This window comes from Pleurodeles waltl, chromosome 11 (assembly GCF_031143425.1).
Source record: "Pleurodeles waltl isolate 20211129_DDA chromosome 11, aPleWal1.hap1.20221129, whole genome shotgun sequence".
Classification (NCBI taxonomy): Eukaryota; Metazoa; Chordata; class Amphibia; order Caudata; family Salamandridae; genus Pleurodeles; species Pleurodeles waltl.
This window is the reverse complement of record NC_090450.1, coordinates 900,593,860-900,609,679: the sequence shown is the minus strand read 5'-3', so window position 1 is coordinate 900,609,679 and position 15,820 is coordinate 900,593,860. Positions and strand designations below refer to the sequence as shown.

At 46.2% G+C, this 15,820-nt stretch overlaps 1 protein-coding gene across 5 annotated transcripts in view; it reads right to left on the bottom strand.

The window, feature by feature from the left end:
• HECTD4 (HECT domain E3 ubiquitin protein ligase 4) overlaps positions 1–15,820 on the bottom strand; it is a 1,724,100-nt gene that overhangs the window by 416,536 nt on the left and 1,291,744 nt on the right. For all 5 annotated transcript variants that reach the window (XR_011199486.1, XM_069214810.1, XM_069214812.1 and 2 more), the window contains exon 59: positions 3,968–4,173. Coding sequence is in view for 4 of the 5 variants with exons in the window: in XM_069214810.1 (XP_069070911.1) it covers positions 3,968–4,173 (206 nt within the window). In the remaining variant the exon portion in view is untranslated. The remainder of the gene's footprint in view (positions 1–3,967; positions 4,174–15,820) is intronic.

Here is a 15,820-nt window from a genome sequence, read left to right as displayed (position 1 = left end):
CTAGTTTGCATTATATATACGGCAACCACTAACTATAAAATGCCGATTCGGGCTAAGATGGGCGCCACTTTTTGAGAGATCTGGGGGCTGTTTCTTTTGAGTAGTCCATCTTTTATGAGTTTTTTTAGTAGTCCAGAGTTAGCGGACATATAAGAGGCGTTTCCGTTATCGACCGGTAGTATCCTTTAAATCAGACGGAGTGTATGTGTAGCAGGATTTCCATTGTGCTTCGCTTGCAAGGTGAGTGTTAGATAATAAATGCGTTTCTACCGGCAGTTTAGTGCTGGACTGTCATCCAGTGCCATTCTGGTGTTTTTTTTAGCTGTTTTTGCTCAGCCTTTCGACCGTCATGCGGATTGGTCCTTTACTACCCGGCAGGGCTGAGTAAGATAATTGGGCTTTGGCATTAACACCGTTACGCTGCGTAAGGAACACTGTGTAGACGTCTCTCGATTTACTACTTAGCAGGAGTACCTTCTCAAAGGCACATATCTGGGGCTATGCGTTTCTTACAATATTTGTGCTTTACAGAGTATATGTAGCACGATGTGCTACTGCACATATTTATTTATTTCACAAGTGCTTATTTGCTACTTGTCATATTAATTGATACCATCCCTTTTTCCCTATGCCTTACATGCGAGACATGTTTCGTGAGGGCATCTGAAACATGAGCTAAAAGCGTAGTCGTTAGACTTTGATTGAGGAAGCACCATTTTAAGTCCTTGCACCATGAGTCTCTCCTGAGTTTCTGTTTTTCTATGCCCCTAGGCGATTATACAGCCTATATTTTACTTGTTTTCCAGAATGACAGAAAAGAGAAACAAGTGATTTATTTTAGAAGGGCGAAATGCCATTAGGTATGGTTACAAGTTATAGCTTCGTATCTTTGAATTAAAATGTATTTCTTCACTCATGGGTGGTGCTTTTTGGTGTTTTGGGGGGTTACACTCACACAATTGGTGTTGGGACCCGTGGTTCTTTTTCCTATATGGTTAATGGACATATTTTTTCACGGTTTTATTTTGTTTGTTTGGGTTCTCCCTGGTATTAAGGGTATGAGTATTCACATCCACTGTTTTTTCTTATTGGCTACCACTTGTTGGCATCAAATTATTTACAGTGATTAACAACACAGATGTTACATAGACATTGACATAATTGTTTGAAATATCCTTTTAATCTAGATGCATCATTTTGTCTTTGGTGCTTATTATATTTTGGCCCTGAGGAAGGTGGCTGTGAAACTATTAACATATTTGGATCCACCGAAACGCGCGTTGGCGAGTAGTACCAAAGATGTACTTGTATTTGGTTTGGCTTATGAAAATACAACATCGTGACTCCATGCTGTTTCAAGAATCAAGAAATGTTTGTTTGCTAAAGGATTAACACAATCTTATGGAGGATTTGCCATGCGTTGAGATTCGGATACACATTTTGGAGATCTATTAGAGACTGGTGATATCAAAGCATATGATTTTGGTGGTGAATATAGGTATAACTGTCACATATAAGAAAGGAAATTCATTTAGATATCTATTCCATGAACTATATTGTATTTTCATGAATATATATGTTATTACATTGAAGATATTATTTGTTTATTGCGTTATTGTATGTCTGTTCTTGATTCAGTTTGTTGTTCATATGTTGTCTTGATTGTGGTTGGTTTGAGTCTATGTTGTGTTGTTACTTATAAATATGATTCTCAATGTATGTGATTTGTTATTTTATGTTTAGATTGGGTATTTGCTGTTTGTTCTAATTTTGATATATAATAAAGTTTGAGTTTTTATTTTTTCTGTATTGTATAATCGTGTTGCCTTTTTCTGTATACTAGATAGGAGAGTTGCTATTGTTGTACAGAAAGTTCTCCTGAAGAGGCAGCTGGATCGGAGAACAAATGATCATGGCCAGAAGTTACGGGTACCACACTATTTTTGTCCAGTCCTGAATTACTAGGATGACTTGGTCTCTCCTGTTCTTTTTTAGTACTCTGGGCAAGAGAGATAATGGCGGAAAGGCATACAGGAATCCATAGCCCCAGTGTACAAGGAAGGCATCTCCTAGAGAGTACTGCCTTGGGAACTACAATGTGCAAAAGCTCTGACACAGCGCGTCTGCTGCAGTAGTGCACAGATATAATGCCAGGATTTTCTCCATTTGTGGAAGACACCCTGTGCCACTTCAGAGTGTACCTTCCATCCATGATCCACTAGGCAGACAGTGGCCAAGTCCATGTGCAAAATCATCCAAATATCCTGCCGTATATTGTGCAATCAGTGATACGCACTGAGAGATCAGACACTTCCAGAGGTGTAAAGACTCCTAGCACAAGACCCACAACCCCACTCTGCCATGTTTGTTGCGATATCAAACGACAGCCATGTTTTCTGTACCCATTCCCTCCTGATGGTCAGGAGGGGTGCGTTCAGTTCCAAAGAAATCACTCACAACACCAGAAAGATGTTGTGGGGGTGAGCTTCCATCAGGGACCAGAGATCTCTTATCTCCACCTCCCTCAGGTGACCTCCTTAGCCTCAAAACAATGCATCCGTTATAACTGTTAGTTCTGGGTGGGGCAGCGAGGTCTGTCACTGGTCTAACTGCGGGCAAGCAGCCACCACTGCAGGTCTTTTGCAGGCTCCTTCAATATCTGTATGAAATCTGAGAGATTGCCTTGGTGCTAAGCCATTGAGACTTCAGATTGCACTGCAAAGCTCACATCTGCCACTTGGCATGGTCCACAAACAGGATACAGGAGGCCAAGAAGCATCAGAGAACTTCTTTGAAACCCAGGCTGCAGGCTAACACATCAGGATAATAGCCTGAAGCACCTCAACTTGTTGAGGAGGAGGGATGGCTCAAAAAACACCATATGCTTCTGAGGAAAGGGAGCCACTATGAAGGAGTAAGGTGTGACTTCTATCAGAAGCCAGAGTGAGAGAGGAATATTTCAGCCCTCCCCCCCCCCCTCGAAGTCTAATCCCTTTGGAATGAATCAGTGTGCACAGCTAGAAATCACAGACATCTGACCATACATGACGGTCTTGATGGAAAGACATTGGCAGCAGGAACAGTGGTTCAAAGTATAGTGTGGGTACAGACGATAAATAAACTTCATGAATCTACATTGTTTGCAGTTTTCCATTAACATCTACAGTAGATTCAGCCAAAGCGTTTATTTGTAAAAAAAACAAAGAAAATGAGGAGGCTTTTGCATAATCCATTACCCAGAGCTAAACAAACCTCAACTGAAATACAGACTTCCCAAGGCTACAAAAGTAAAAAAATATTTTTTAGATAATGATGGAAAGGTTGTGTAATCATAAATGTTGTTTGATGGGGTGTTATGATGTGCAAGAGTTCCAGGAGGACTCCATGTCTGATATGAGGTAAAAGAATCAGACATGTCTCAGTGGCGACTCTTAATCTTTATACATTATGGGGTGACTTCAAAAGATGCTGAATGACTTGGATGCACATAGTACTTTTTAAAACTGCTTTGCAATTCATGTGCCCAATATTCCCAACCTGATGACAGGGCACTTTTAAAAGGACGTTAATGAATGAAAGATACAACACCAGAATGCAAAAAAAGACATAGTTTGATAATTAAACTCACTACCACATAAGCATAACATCCCAATTCTGGGAGTAAAAGACAATACAAAACACAGTGTGGCATGTTGACAATGCCAACTATTCTGGACTATAAGCTATAATGAGTCACTTTTCTTTGATGCATCAATTTTCACATAATAGAGTAAAAAAGTACAGAAAATTAGGCATCAAATATGTCTGTGTGGAAAGTAGTACACTGTCATAAAATAGGTGACAATGTTACACTTTGGACATTTTTGAACTTATGCACCTGGACTTAATCGACAGCCCTCGTGCATCAGAATGTTAAGTTCATAATGGCTAACAATGTATCCAAAATTATTTTAACAAGTATATTTACCCAGCTTGATGTGAACCTTGTCAGTGGGAATGATCGCTTGCGGATACTGGTTGGTTGTTGGTGGTGGAGTAAGCCCAGTGTTAGAAGGAGATGCATCTCGAGGGTAGCACACTGCCTCAATTAGGTTTAATTGTCCATTCCTCTTTACCTTATGACCAAGACCATAAACTAGGATTCGGGCCCAAGGAGCCTTGTAAAGGGAAGAACTAGAAGACAAAAAAGATGATATCATGAATCTACTTAGCACAACTGTTAAACCTTTATACAGAATCTCTTCAAAAACTAGGTTGAAATGTTTCAGAATCATATGGATATAAATTGAGGATAAAAGACAAAACATTACTACATGTAGTCACTCTGATAGGCCTGTACCACAGGCTCAACAAATTACTGACCCTTAAGCTCTATACCAAAACAATGGAACCTATGCAAAGAGGCTGTAGTTTTACCCCTTCCATCACAGACAGTTCAGTCCCATGCAGTGTGACTGGAGGTACTTTTTCACTTCTCCAGCCTTGACAAACAATGCAAGATGCACAAATCAACCACCTCCCCTACATCTTGAAGGCCACAATGTCACAGCCAAGGCAACAGCTGACCAGGCCTGCCATAATTTCGTTTCCAGAGGCCCAAATGATAAGCAAGGCCACTGCCCAAAATACTAAGGATGCAACAGCTAAGTTAACATCAAAAATCTAATCTCGGGACCGAGCTGCACCACAGTGAACAGGTAAAATGTGGCATGAGATCAAAAGACTGAGTGTCTGTTTCTTGAATTCATAAAGAAAAACCCTCTGTTAGGAAGACAGAGATTTGCTGAGTGAACTCTTTTTGAAGATGTGAAAGAACTGACCTAGTGATTACCCAAAATGTTAGCTGCCTGCACACCACAACAGTGAGGTCACACCTGTGCCCGATTCTGCCTATGACGTTCTATCTATGCTAAGACACTAGATAATGGGGCAATAAAGAAACTTGGTAAAGCCAGTATCAATGAGGTGAAGCCTGGCTTGACCCCACAGATGAAATTTGTAGAAATCTGCAGCTAAATCGCCATTAATGTGCATAGCATTTTGATTTTATACGTCATTAAAGTTGTTCTTTTTTTATTAAGACAAGCATTGCCCTGGACAATGAGTAATAATGTCTGATGACTGACAGTTTTAGTTATGATTCTCTGCCCCCACACTACCTCCCTGAGAAAAGTTTGACTGCTTAGCCTCATTATCCTGAGGGTCAAGTGCAGAAAGGCCACACTTGGCCCAGTATCCTGAGCCATAGTAGGTCAGACCCGATGACACCAGAGGCAAAACTACCCCAAACACCACATATGTAGTCGAGTAGCCACTCCCTGCCCTGCAGCCTCTCTGAATTTGGTATGTCAATCAGCTGTAAGATAAGTAGATGAAGTACTACATTAGTGAATAGATCGTTATTGATACCATACCTTAATTTAACTTTGTAAATTGCTTCATTGGGGTTGAAAGCTTAAGAGATTTTATGTATCCTCAAAAGAGGATAGTCAGACCACTGACTGTCAAAATGTTTGTACTCACTTAAGATATGTGGAGTTGGCCGGGAAGTTCACGATGTGAGCTTAGCCTGAAGTGACACGCATTTACAAAGTCAGCACACGCTGGAGAGGGTGTGCGTCTCTGAGTGCCATTGCATCATACCATCGGCAAAGTGGAGGCTGGCAGTTTACTAAAGTAATACTCAGCATACTGCCCTAATGATAATGGGGAACAGCTACAGTTTTCAGAAACAGATTTGACCAATCCTCCAAGGTGGCAACTGGGAAACTCTTCTGGGTAGTTGGAAAAGTACAAGAAGCAAGGATGTGCAGTTTGACATTACATAGCAACTGTGAATGATGGCAGGCTTCTGCCTTCAAGCACCTTTTTTGATTTTATTATTTTACTCACAGTCTTTAGGGTAGTGTTTCATAGTAAGGTCTTTTTGTTGTTTTTACTACTTACCATCACTTCAAACTTTATGTTTGCAGGAAAGTACCCTCTTTTTGGCATGGTTTCCCCCACTTTTTGCCTGCTGTTAGTATGTTTTGACTGTTTTCACTGGGATCCTGCTACCTAGTGCCCTCTTCCTCTAAATTTGGTTGCTTAGAACTTTCCACACCCCACAATTGGCATACTGGTATTGTGTAACCATTTTAGTTATAGCTCCATGCACGTTACTTTAAATTATAATGCCTGCCGCTGTGCACTTTAACCTAGATATATTTTATGTGGCTTTGTTTTATTATTGTTACAATATCCACTTTTACGGTCTTGTTTTATTTTCCTCTATCTGTTTTTGCCTAGGCCAGCACTCTGTTCTCAAAAAAGACATTCTTGCTCACTCTGTGCTTCTTCCAGGGCTGCAGTAAGATAGGTTGCGGGTGAACGTGGTACAAGTTTTGTCTCTGACATTCATAGAAAAACAAACATCCTTACGCAGGGCCATTTTCTCAGAACATCAGCTGTTTTATTATAAAAACACTTCCCTGTCCCTTACACGTTAGAGGGAGATTCCATCCAGAGAACCACAACTTTATTCTGATTGCTGAACACTTCGCTACAGATTCTTATGCAGACTTCAGGCCTTTGCACAGGTATGGGGGATGATGTATTCCCAGGGGAACCTGAAGGGCAGAATTAGAGCTTAACACGCTGTGCTCTATTATAGCCTAGGTAGGAATTAGTCTATTGACTCTTGTGACAATATGGTAGCATTATTTCTCTGCTTTACTCTCCTAGTCACAATGTTAATCTTGCCATGTTGTATCGTCCTGGTTATTGCAGCCCATGCTTTGCTATCTAAGATGCAGTCGCATCATTAAAACATTACTGAAACATATACTGACTCTTTTTGTCATTGTGTATGTGAGACTAATATAACTGAGAGAAATGGATGAGACCTGAGTGACCACGGTTTCCCTGAGAAATCAATTATGTCATGCGCTTGGCTGCCCAATCATCCCTGCCCTTGGGAAGAGATGAGGCACTGCTAGTTAGCGAGAGCAAAACCTGGATTAGAGGAACAGGCGTCACCTGTAGTGGGTTAGACTCAGTCTCCCACACTGCAGGCGATTCTGCCAATCCAGCAGTCTCATTAGAATAATGAGAGCCTATGCTACACTAGTGTCCCCATATAAACACCTAGAATATGGTACCTAGGGATCCAGAGCACTGGGGAACCTAGGGTTCCCGAATGGGCTGCAGCATGTATTATGCCACCCAAGGAAACCCATGCAAAACCTCTCTGCAGGCCTGCTATTTCAGCCTGTGTGAAAGGGTGCATGCACCCTTTTCACTACAGGTCACTGCGCCAGGTCACTGTAAGTCACCCCTATGTTAGGCCCTCCTAGCCCAGGAGGGCAGGGTGCACATACCTGTGTGTGGGCACCCCTGCATTAGCAGAGGTGCCCCGACAACCTCCAGCTCCATTTTCATGGATGTCGTGAGAGCCTTTGGGCTCTCTGTGACCAGAAACAAAGCCTGCACTGGGTGGAGGTGCTTCACACGTCCCCCGGCAGGAACTGTAACATCTGGCGGTGAGCCTCAAAGGCTCAGGCCTCTTGTTACAGTGCCTAAGGGCACTCCAGCTAGTGGAGATGCCTATCCCCCCCCACCCCTCGGACACGAATATGGTTAGGTCTGTGTCCCCCTCCCCAAAGGGAGTGGAAACTAGAAGGGTGTAGTCACCCTCAGGGACAGTAGCCATTGGCTACTGCCCTCAGACCCCTGTAATGCTCCTGAATCCAGGATTTAAGGGCGCCCTGGACCTAGCTTGCTATGCTGACCTCCAGCAGAGAAGACTGAAGACACCCACTGCCTTGGCCCCACAGCCCTACTGGCTTCTGAAGCCCCTGCTACAAAAAGGCAACGCATCCTGCAGGACCAGCAATCCCTTAAAAGCCTCAAGAGGACGGTCTGCACACCAGAAGACCAATATCTCCTGTGGACAGCGGCCCTGTCCAGAAAGAAACTCTAACAAAGGACTCCAGAACTCTCTCGGATCCGCAAGTCCCGCCCACTCACCACTCGATGCCCGCAGTCCGTGTCCAGGTAGCCCAACAGACTAGAGCTGGTCCCCAGGCAATTCTGACCTAGTGTTCACCTTGGGTTGACCTCTCCTGTTCACCACAACGCATGCAGAGAAAATCCAGAGGACTCTCCTGTCTGTGAAGGATCCGGACGAAGATTCCCAATGCCAAAAGGTACCCAGCACCCGCAGCCTCTGGCCTTGGGGAACCCGACATCAGGTGCAGCAGGCGCCCCTCTGTAGGAAGCTGACTCTGTATATACTAAATCAAAGTGAGATATAGTGTGCACAGAGTCCAGGGGTTCCCCAGAGTCTAAACAGAGGCTGAATTGGATAATACTAATGCTCTCTTTGTGGCAGTGTGGTCGAGCAGTTAGGCTTATCAGAGGGTAGTGCAAAGCATTTGTTGTACACACACAGGCAATAGAAGAAGCATACTCTCAATGACTTAACTCCAGACCAATGGTTCTTAAATAGCAACAATATATTTTCTTAATTTATTTTTAGAACCACAAGATTCAAGTTTCGTGTTTCACACAGGTATCAACAGTATGTTGTTTGAAATAGGTAAGTGTAGGAAGCTGGCTCTGTATATACTATATCAAAATGAAATATAGTGTGCACAGAGTCCAGGGTTTCCCCAAGAGACTTGACAGAGGCTGAAATAGATAATACTAATGCTATGTTTGTGGTAGTGTGGTCGAGCAGTTAGGCTTATCAGAGGGTAGTTTTAAGCATTTGTTGTACACACACAGCAATAGAAGAAACACATACTCAGTGATTTAACTCCAGACCAATAGGATTTTATATAGAAAAATATATTTTTGTTACTTTATTACTAGACCCACAACACTCAGTTCAGAAGTTGCAGGTAAGTACTTAGCATAGACATCAATGTAACTTTCTTTCACTTTAGTCAAGTGAAAAGTTTTTAAGAAAACAGATTATCTATTTTAAAAGTGGACACTCCATTTTCCTGGGGAGGAAAATAAAGTAAAGTTTTAGAGGTAAGTACACAACTTACAGTTCCAGTCTTCGGGTTATAGGTAGTCCACCGTTGGGGGTTCAAGTCAACCCCAAACCCCCACCATCAGCAACACGGACCGGCGGGGTGAAGAGGTCAAAGTTCAGCAATTTTAACATAGGCTCCTATGGAGACAGGGGGTATTTGGAATTTGGTCTGCCAGTAGGTAAATACCTGCGGCTTGGAGGGCAGACCAGGGGGGGGGGGGTTTAGAGGATCACTGGAGGGGCCCCAAGTAGGCACCAATCGCACACCTTCAGCGGTACTGGGGCTGCTGGGTGAGGGTGCAAACAGGGCATCGGGTTTCCAATTAAACTCTATGAGGGGACCCTGGGGGTCACTCAGGCCCCTGCAGGCGAGGTCCGGTGGGGGTGTCTCAGGCACATCACCGGTCGGACAGGGAGTCGCCTGTTGATCGTCGCTGCACTGGGTGTCGATTTCTTCAAAGCCTGGGGGCTGCCGGTGCAGTGGGTCCTTTGGCGTCGGTTATCTTCGTCCAAGGCAGACGCTGTCAAGGGGGTCCTCGGGATTCCCACTGCAGGCGTCGTCGTAGAGGGGTGGCGAGGTCAACCCAGAAAAGGCACTTTGTCGCCGTCACCTGGGGTTCCTCTCTAGTCGGTTGGGTCACCTAGACTCGGGCCATGGGCGTCGGGTGCAGAGTGGTTAGGACTCACGCTACTGGAGTGCGGTGGGAGTCCTTTAGAAGAGGTTTCTTATTTTCTTCTTAGGACAGGGCCGCTGTCCACGGGAGTTCTTGATCCTCTGTGATGCAGGCAGTCCTCTGGAGGTTTTTCAGAGGTTGCTGGACCTGCAGGACGCGTTGCCTTTCTTCTACAGGTTCTTTGAAGCAGGAGACATGCCGGCAGGGCTGGGGCCGAATTAGTTGTTGTCTCCTTTCCTTCTCTGCGTGGTTTTAAGCTAAGCATTCCTTTTCTTCTTGTGAGGTCGTCAGGAATCTGACTAGCTTGGTTCAGGGAGCCCTTAAATACAAGATTTAGGGGCATTTTTAGGGGTCAGAGGGCAGTAGCCAATGGCTACTGTCCCTGAGGGTGGCTGCACCCTTCCTTTGCCCACTCCCTTTGGGGCGGGGGCACATTCGTAACACTATTGGTCCCTGTCCTCCAAACCAAGATGGAGGATTCTGCAAGGAGAAGGTCACCTCAGCTCTGTACACCTTAGGGGTTGCCCTGGCTGAGCTGGTGACGACTCCTTTTTTTTCCTTCTAATTATCTCTCTGGACATGCTGCCAAAAGTGGGGGCTTTGTCTGGGGGCTGGGCATCCCCACTAGCTAGAGTGCCCTGGGGCACTGCAACATGATGCCTGAGCCTTTGAGACTCACTGCTAGGTGTTATAGTTCCTGCAGGGGGGAGGTGTGAAGCACCTCCACCCAGTGCAGGCTTTCTTTCTGGCCCCAGAGAGCACAAAGGCTTTCACCCCAGGTGGTCAGAAACCCGTCTCTCAGTGGCTGGTCGGCACAGACCAGTCAGTCCAGCACTGAAGGATTGGGTAAAATACAGGGGGCATCTCTAAGATGCCCTCTGTGTGCATTTATTAATAAATCCAACACTGGCATCAGTGTAGGTTTCTTATTCTGAGAAGTTTGATACCAAACTTCCCAGAATTTAGTGTAGCCATTATGAAACTGTGGAGTTTGTTTTTGAAAAACTCTCAGACCATATACATAGTATGGCCACACTGTACTTACAATGTCTAAGAACGGACTTAGACACTGTAGGGGCATATTGCTCATGCAGCTATGCCCTCACCTGTGGTATAGTGCACCCTGCCTTAGAGCTTTAGGGGATGCTAGAGGGGTGACTTACCTATGCCACAGGCAATGTTTTGTGTGCATGGCCCGTGAGGGGGATGCTATGTTGACTTTCCCTTTTTCTCCCCACCAACACACACAATCTGCAATAGCAGTGTGCATGTGTTAGGTGAGGGGTCCCTCAGGGTGGCACAACACATGATGCAGCCCTTAGGGACATTCCCAGGTCACAGGGCCTTTGATACCACTGGTACCTTTTACAAGGGACTTATCTGTGTGCCAATTGTGGAAACAAAGGTACAGTTTTAGGGAAAGAACACTGGGGCTGTGGCCTGGTTAGCAAGGTCCCAGCCCACTTTCAATCAAAGTTGGAACAACACTAGGGAAAAAGTTAGGGGGTAACCATGCCAAGGGAGGCATTTCTCTACACCTTCAAACTGTATTAACTTTGTTTGCCAAATTGAAAGAAAGTGGTGATGATACAAATGCTTGCTACTTACTTGCAAATGTACTTACCTGCAATCAGAATCTTGTGGTTCTAGAAAGAAAGTAAAACAATATATCTTTGCTATATAAAAACAATTGGCCTGGAGTTAATAAATGAGTGTGTGCTTCATTTATTACCTGTGTGAGTACAACAGATGCTTTGTACTACACTCTGATAAGCCTAACTGCTCAAAAACAGTATAAAAAAAGAGAGCATTAATATTATCTACTTTAGCCTTTGTTAGGCCTCTGGGGAATCCATGAACTCTGTGCACACTATATCTAATTTCATATAATATATACACAGCCAGCTTTCTACACCTAAATATCCTGGACTCAGTGTTCGGGACAAAAGGCCTGAAACTGCACTGAGTCCAGAACAGCTGCGATTAAAGGGAGCGTCTGAGAGGGAGTCCGGTGTGACTTCGGCACATGTATAGTGATCCCCCGCGAATGCAGGAGGTTCCCCGTAGTCTGGAGGTGGGAGACGACTTTCAAGGATGTGTCTGCCTTCAACAGCCAGTCGTCGAGGTAGGGGAAGACTGAAACCTCTAGCCTGCGCAGATGAGCTGCAACTAATACCATCACTTTTGTGAACACCTGAGGGGCGCTGGTAAGGCCAAAGGGGAGCACGGTTAACTGAAAATGCTGGTGACCTACCACGAATCATAGGTAACGTCTGTGGGCGGGTAGGACGGGAATATGGAAATAGGCGTCCTGAAAGTCCAACGCTACCATCAAGTCTCCAGGGTCCAGGGCAGAAAGGATCAGGCCTAGGGTTATCTTCTTAAACTTCTCCCTCTTGAGGAACAGATTGAGGCACCGGAGGTCTATGATAGGGCGAAGGCCCTTGTCCTTTCTGGGCAGCAGAAAGTAGTGGGAATAGCAATCACAACCTACTTCTGGCACAGGGACCCTCCCTCTATTGCTCCCTTGGCCAGGAAAGCCCTGACTTTCTTGTGCAGAAGTGCCAAATGATCCTCAAATCGATGATCGAATGATGGTGGCATGGCTGGAGGAGGAGTCTCGAAGGGCATGGAATAGCCCCTCGGACGATCTGTAAAACCCACCTGTCCATAGTAATGGATTCCCAGTGGGGCAGGTGATGGCGAATCCTGCTGCCAACTGGTCCAGGATGTCCCAAAAGACTAGGAAGGTTTAGAAGCAGAGGAAGGGGTGGGGGTGGACTGGGCGACCCGCTGACTTCTTGATTCACGAGGTCATTGGATCCCGCGTCCACGTAGGGGCTGTACAGCATGCGTCGGTTAGTGGCCCGGGGGAAATGGGCACAATTGGATGCCACTTCCGTAGCCACGAAAGGTGCGAGAGGCAGACTGTGGGGGGCGAGGAGTGGCTGCGAGGTCAAGGGACCGAGCCATAGCCCAGGAATCCTTGAAGCGCTCGAGCTCTGAGTCAGCCTTGTCTTCGAAGAGCCGAGTGCCCTTAAAGAGCATGTCATCAAAGATTTCTGGACATCCCCAGAAAAGCCATACGTCCTCAAGCAGGCGTGCCTTTTCAATGCCACTGTTGAAGCAACCGATCTGCCCAGTGAGTCGGTTGTATCCAGTCCACAACGTATCATGAACTTGGCTGCGTCTCTCCCATCTCTCATGGCTTGGGAGAGAACGTTCCGGGCCTCTTCCGGAACTTGAGGCAGCACTTGCGCGACCGTATCCCAGAGAGAATCGTGGCCCAAAAGGCATGCAGTGTTTACGGACCACAGGGGTAGTCTGGCAGAAGAAACATCTTCTTCCCAAAACTGTGCAGTCTTTTTGATTCCCTGTCCGGGGGAGCGGTAAGGAATGCGCCAGAGGTTGATGAAGCCTCGATGACAAGGTTCTCAGGCTTATGGTGTTGGATAAGAAACTATGGGTCATTCGGCGCAGGCCGATGACGGTGGGCAATCATCCTATTCACAGGAGCCCCTGTGCTGGGTTTGAGTCAGGTCCCCAGAAGGATGTCCATGAGTGCTCTGTTGAAGGGAAGAAGGTGTTCTGAGTTGGAGGCCCCAGGCTGAAGTACTTCGGTCAAGAGGTTAGGCCTGACCTCCACAGAAGGAAGCTCGAGGTTCAAAACCTCAGCAGCCCTTCCCACCACCAAAGAATATGACGCTCCCTCCTCCGTAGCCACGGTATGGGGAGAAAACATGCCAGTGTCAGGGGAGGTGTCCAACCCACTGGCATCACCCAAATCCTGTACCCAGTCCAGTTCAGGTTCAAGCTGGTCTTCTAAAGGGTCCAGGGACCCCTCTACACTATCCCGGTATTCATACCCAGGGTAATAGGGTTCAGGACCAACTCTGGGCACAGCAGAGCCCATTGAAAACAAAATCAATGTCGAGCGACGTCTTTCCGGCTCCGGGTCGTCTGGCATAAGTATTTGGTCAGCGACAATTGTGGGGCCAAACGGTGTCAGAGCGTCAACATCTGACCCGATGCTGGGGGATGGTCGCGTTGGTACGACTGGCGTCGGGACAGATCCAGTAGCAGATCCTAAGGTGTCCTCTGGAGTCGGGACTGAAGTCGCCGACTTGGAATCCGAGGGGGCCCTCACCGACTCCCCTGGGCCCAAAGGCGTCGAAGGTGGCCAGACTGTTCAAATATGAAGTGCATGGCCTCATAGAAGTTTAAGTTGCGCAGGGGTAGCACCTGCTCCCGGACATTCGGGGCGTCGTGGAGCAGACCCAGATTGAGGCTCTGTACACGGAGGCCTAGATTGTCGAGGCTCTTCGCGCATTGTGTGAGCGACGGGGCGAAGTCGAAGAATGTTCCAACTTCTTCTTCGTACCCGAATGTCCAGTTGACTTTAATGAAAATGACTGGCGGTGCCTCCGCGACCGGTCTCCTGAACTTCCTCTCAAACAGGACCAGGAACGACGCGGATTCGAGCATCGCCATGAGCTTCAGGTAACGCTCTCTCAAAGCTTATGGGTTTATGGCCCAACACTCAGAGCCCAACTTCGGGTCTTGGTTGTGCTCCAAACACCAGAGGCACACAAGGTGCGCAACCGTCACCGACATCCTGCGGCGACAGGAGTCGCAGGATTTAAATCTGGTTTTACGGGACATCCCTCGACGCAATCCAAAACTCGTCAAAAAACGAATTAGACTATGGGGGTTATTCTAACTTTGGAGGAGGTGTTAATCCGTTCCAAAAGTGACGGAAAAGTGACGGATTTACCACCAGCCGTATTACGAGTCCATTATATCCTATGGAACTCGTAATACGGCTGGTGGTATATCCGTCACTTTACCGTCACTTTTGGGACGGATTAACACTCCTCCAAAGTTAGAATAACCCCCAAAATGTTGTAGTTAGTCAAAAAATTACTGGGGTAGCTTTTCTCCGGATCTGCGCATAGTCTGGTGCGGAAAAAAAAGAACTGACGTCAGCGCCCCAGGGTTGCGCCTATATATAACTGCAACGTCAACACAGTAACCACAATGCCAACGACACCCACGGAGTCGACAGACGCCGCCTAACAGCGTGCAGGGGTATTGCTTGAAGGAAAATTCTCCGGACCCAGTTTGACACCTGCCACTAGAAATCTCTATGAGATAGAAATAGCAAATAGTAAAAGCAATAGCAAATAGTGAAGGCCCTAGGGGGAGACCAAAGGGTAAGTACCAAGGTGGCCCACAGCAACCAGGAGAGCAGAGTTAAGTACCTGGTTCTCCCAAAATGCAACAGGAGGACTTTGGAAAGGGATTGTGCAAGACCCAAAGAAGACTGGAAGAACCCAAAGGTGGATCCTGACAGAAGAGGGCCTGCAAAAAAAGGGGACCAAGTCAAGTTTGAGTTGGAGTGTCCAGCTGTGGCAGGAGCCACTACATAAACTTCTGTGGACGCAGGACCAGGTCGATGGTGGATGAAGAATGTCAACAGTGCAGCACAGGAGCAGAAGAGTAGTTCCACAAGTGATGCAAGTAATGTCCCACTTTGGCGGTCGCACTGCAGTCAGTCAGTGTTGCTGGGAAACCACCAACAAGCCTTGGCAAATTCAAAAGTCGGAGACGAACGTATTGCAAAGCTGAAGAGCACCAGCGAGGTCCAGGGCACTCGACCCAAGGAGGGGAGTCCCAGGTCACCTTCAGCAGCTAGGAGAGTCACAAGAAGAGGAGGCAGCCCCTCTGGCAGCAGGCACAGGAGTCACAGTGAGGCCCACTCAGCATAACTGTAGAGGAGTCCCACGTCGCTGGAGAAGCAGGCATGAGACTGTGTGTAGGAAGTTGGTTCTGCATATACTATCTCAAAGTAAGAAATAGTGTGCACAGAGTCCAAGGGTTCCCCTTAGAGGTTGATAGTGGCAAAATTAGATAATTCTAATGCTCTATTTTGTGGCAGTGTGGTCGAACAGTAGGTTTATCAGAGGGTACTGTTAAGTATTTGTTGAACCACAAGTTCAAGATTTGAAGTAAATCCATATAATGCAAAATACTCCACACAGGTAAGTTAGGAACTTTGAATTAGAGCAATAACATACACAGTTTTATTTAAAAGGGCAATAAGCTATTTTATAAGTGCACAGTG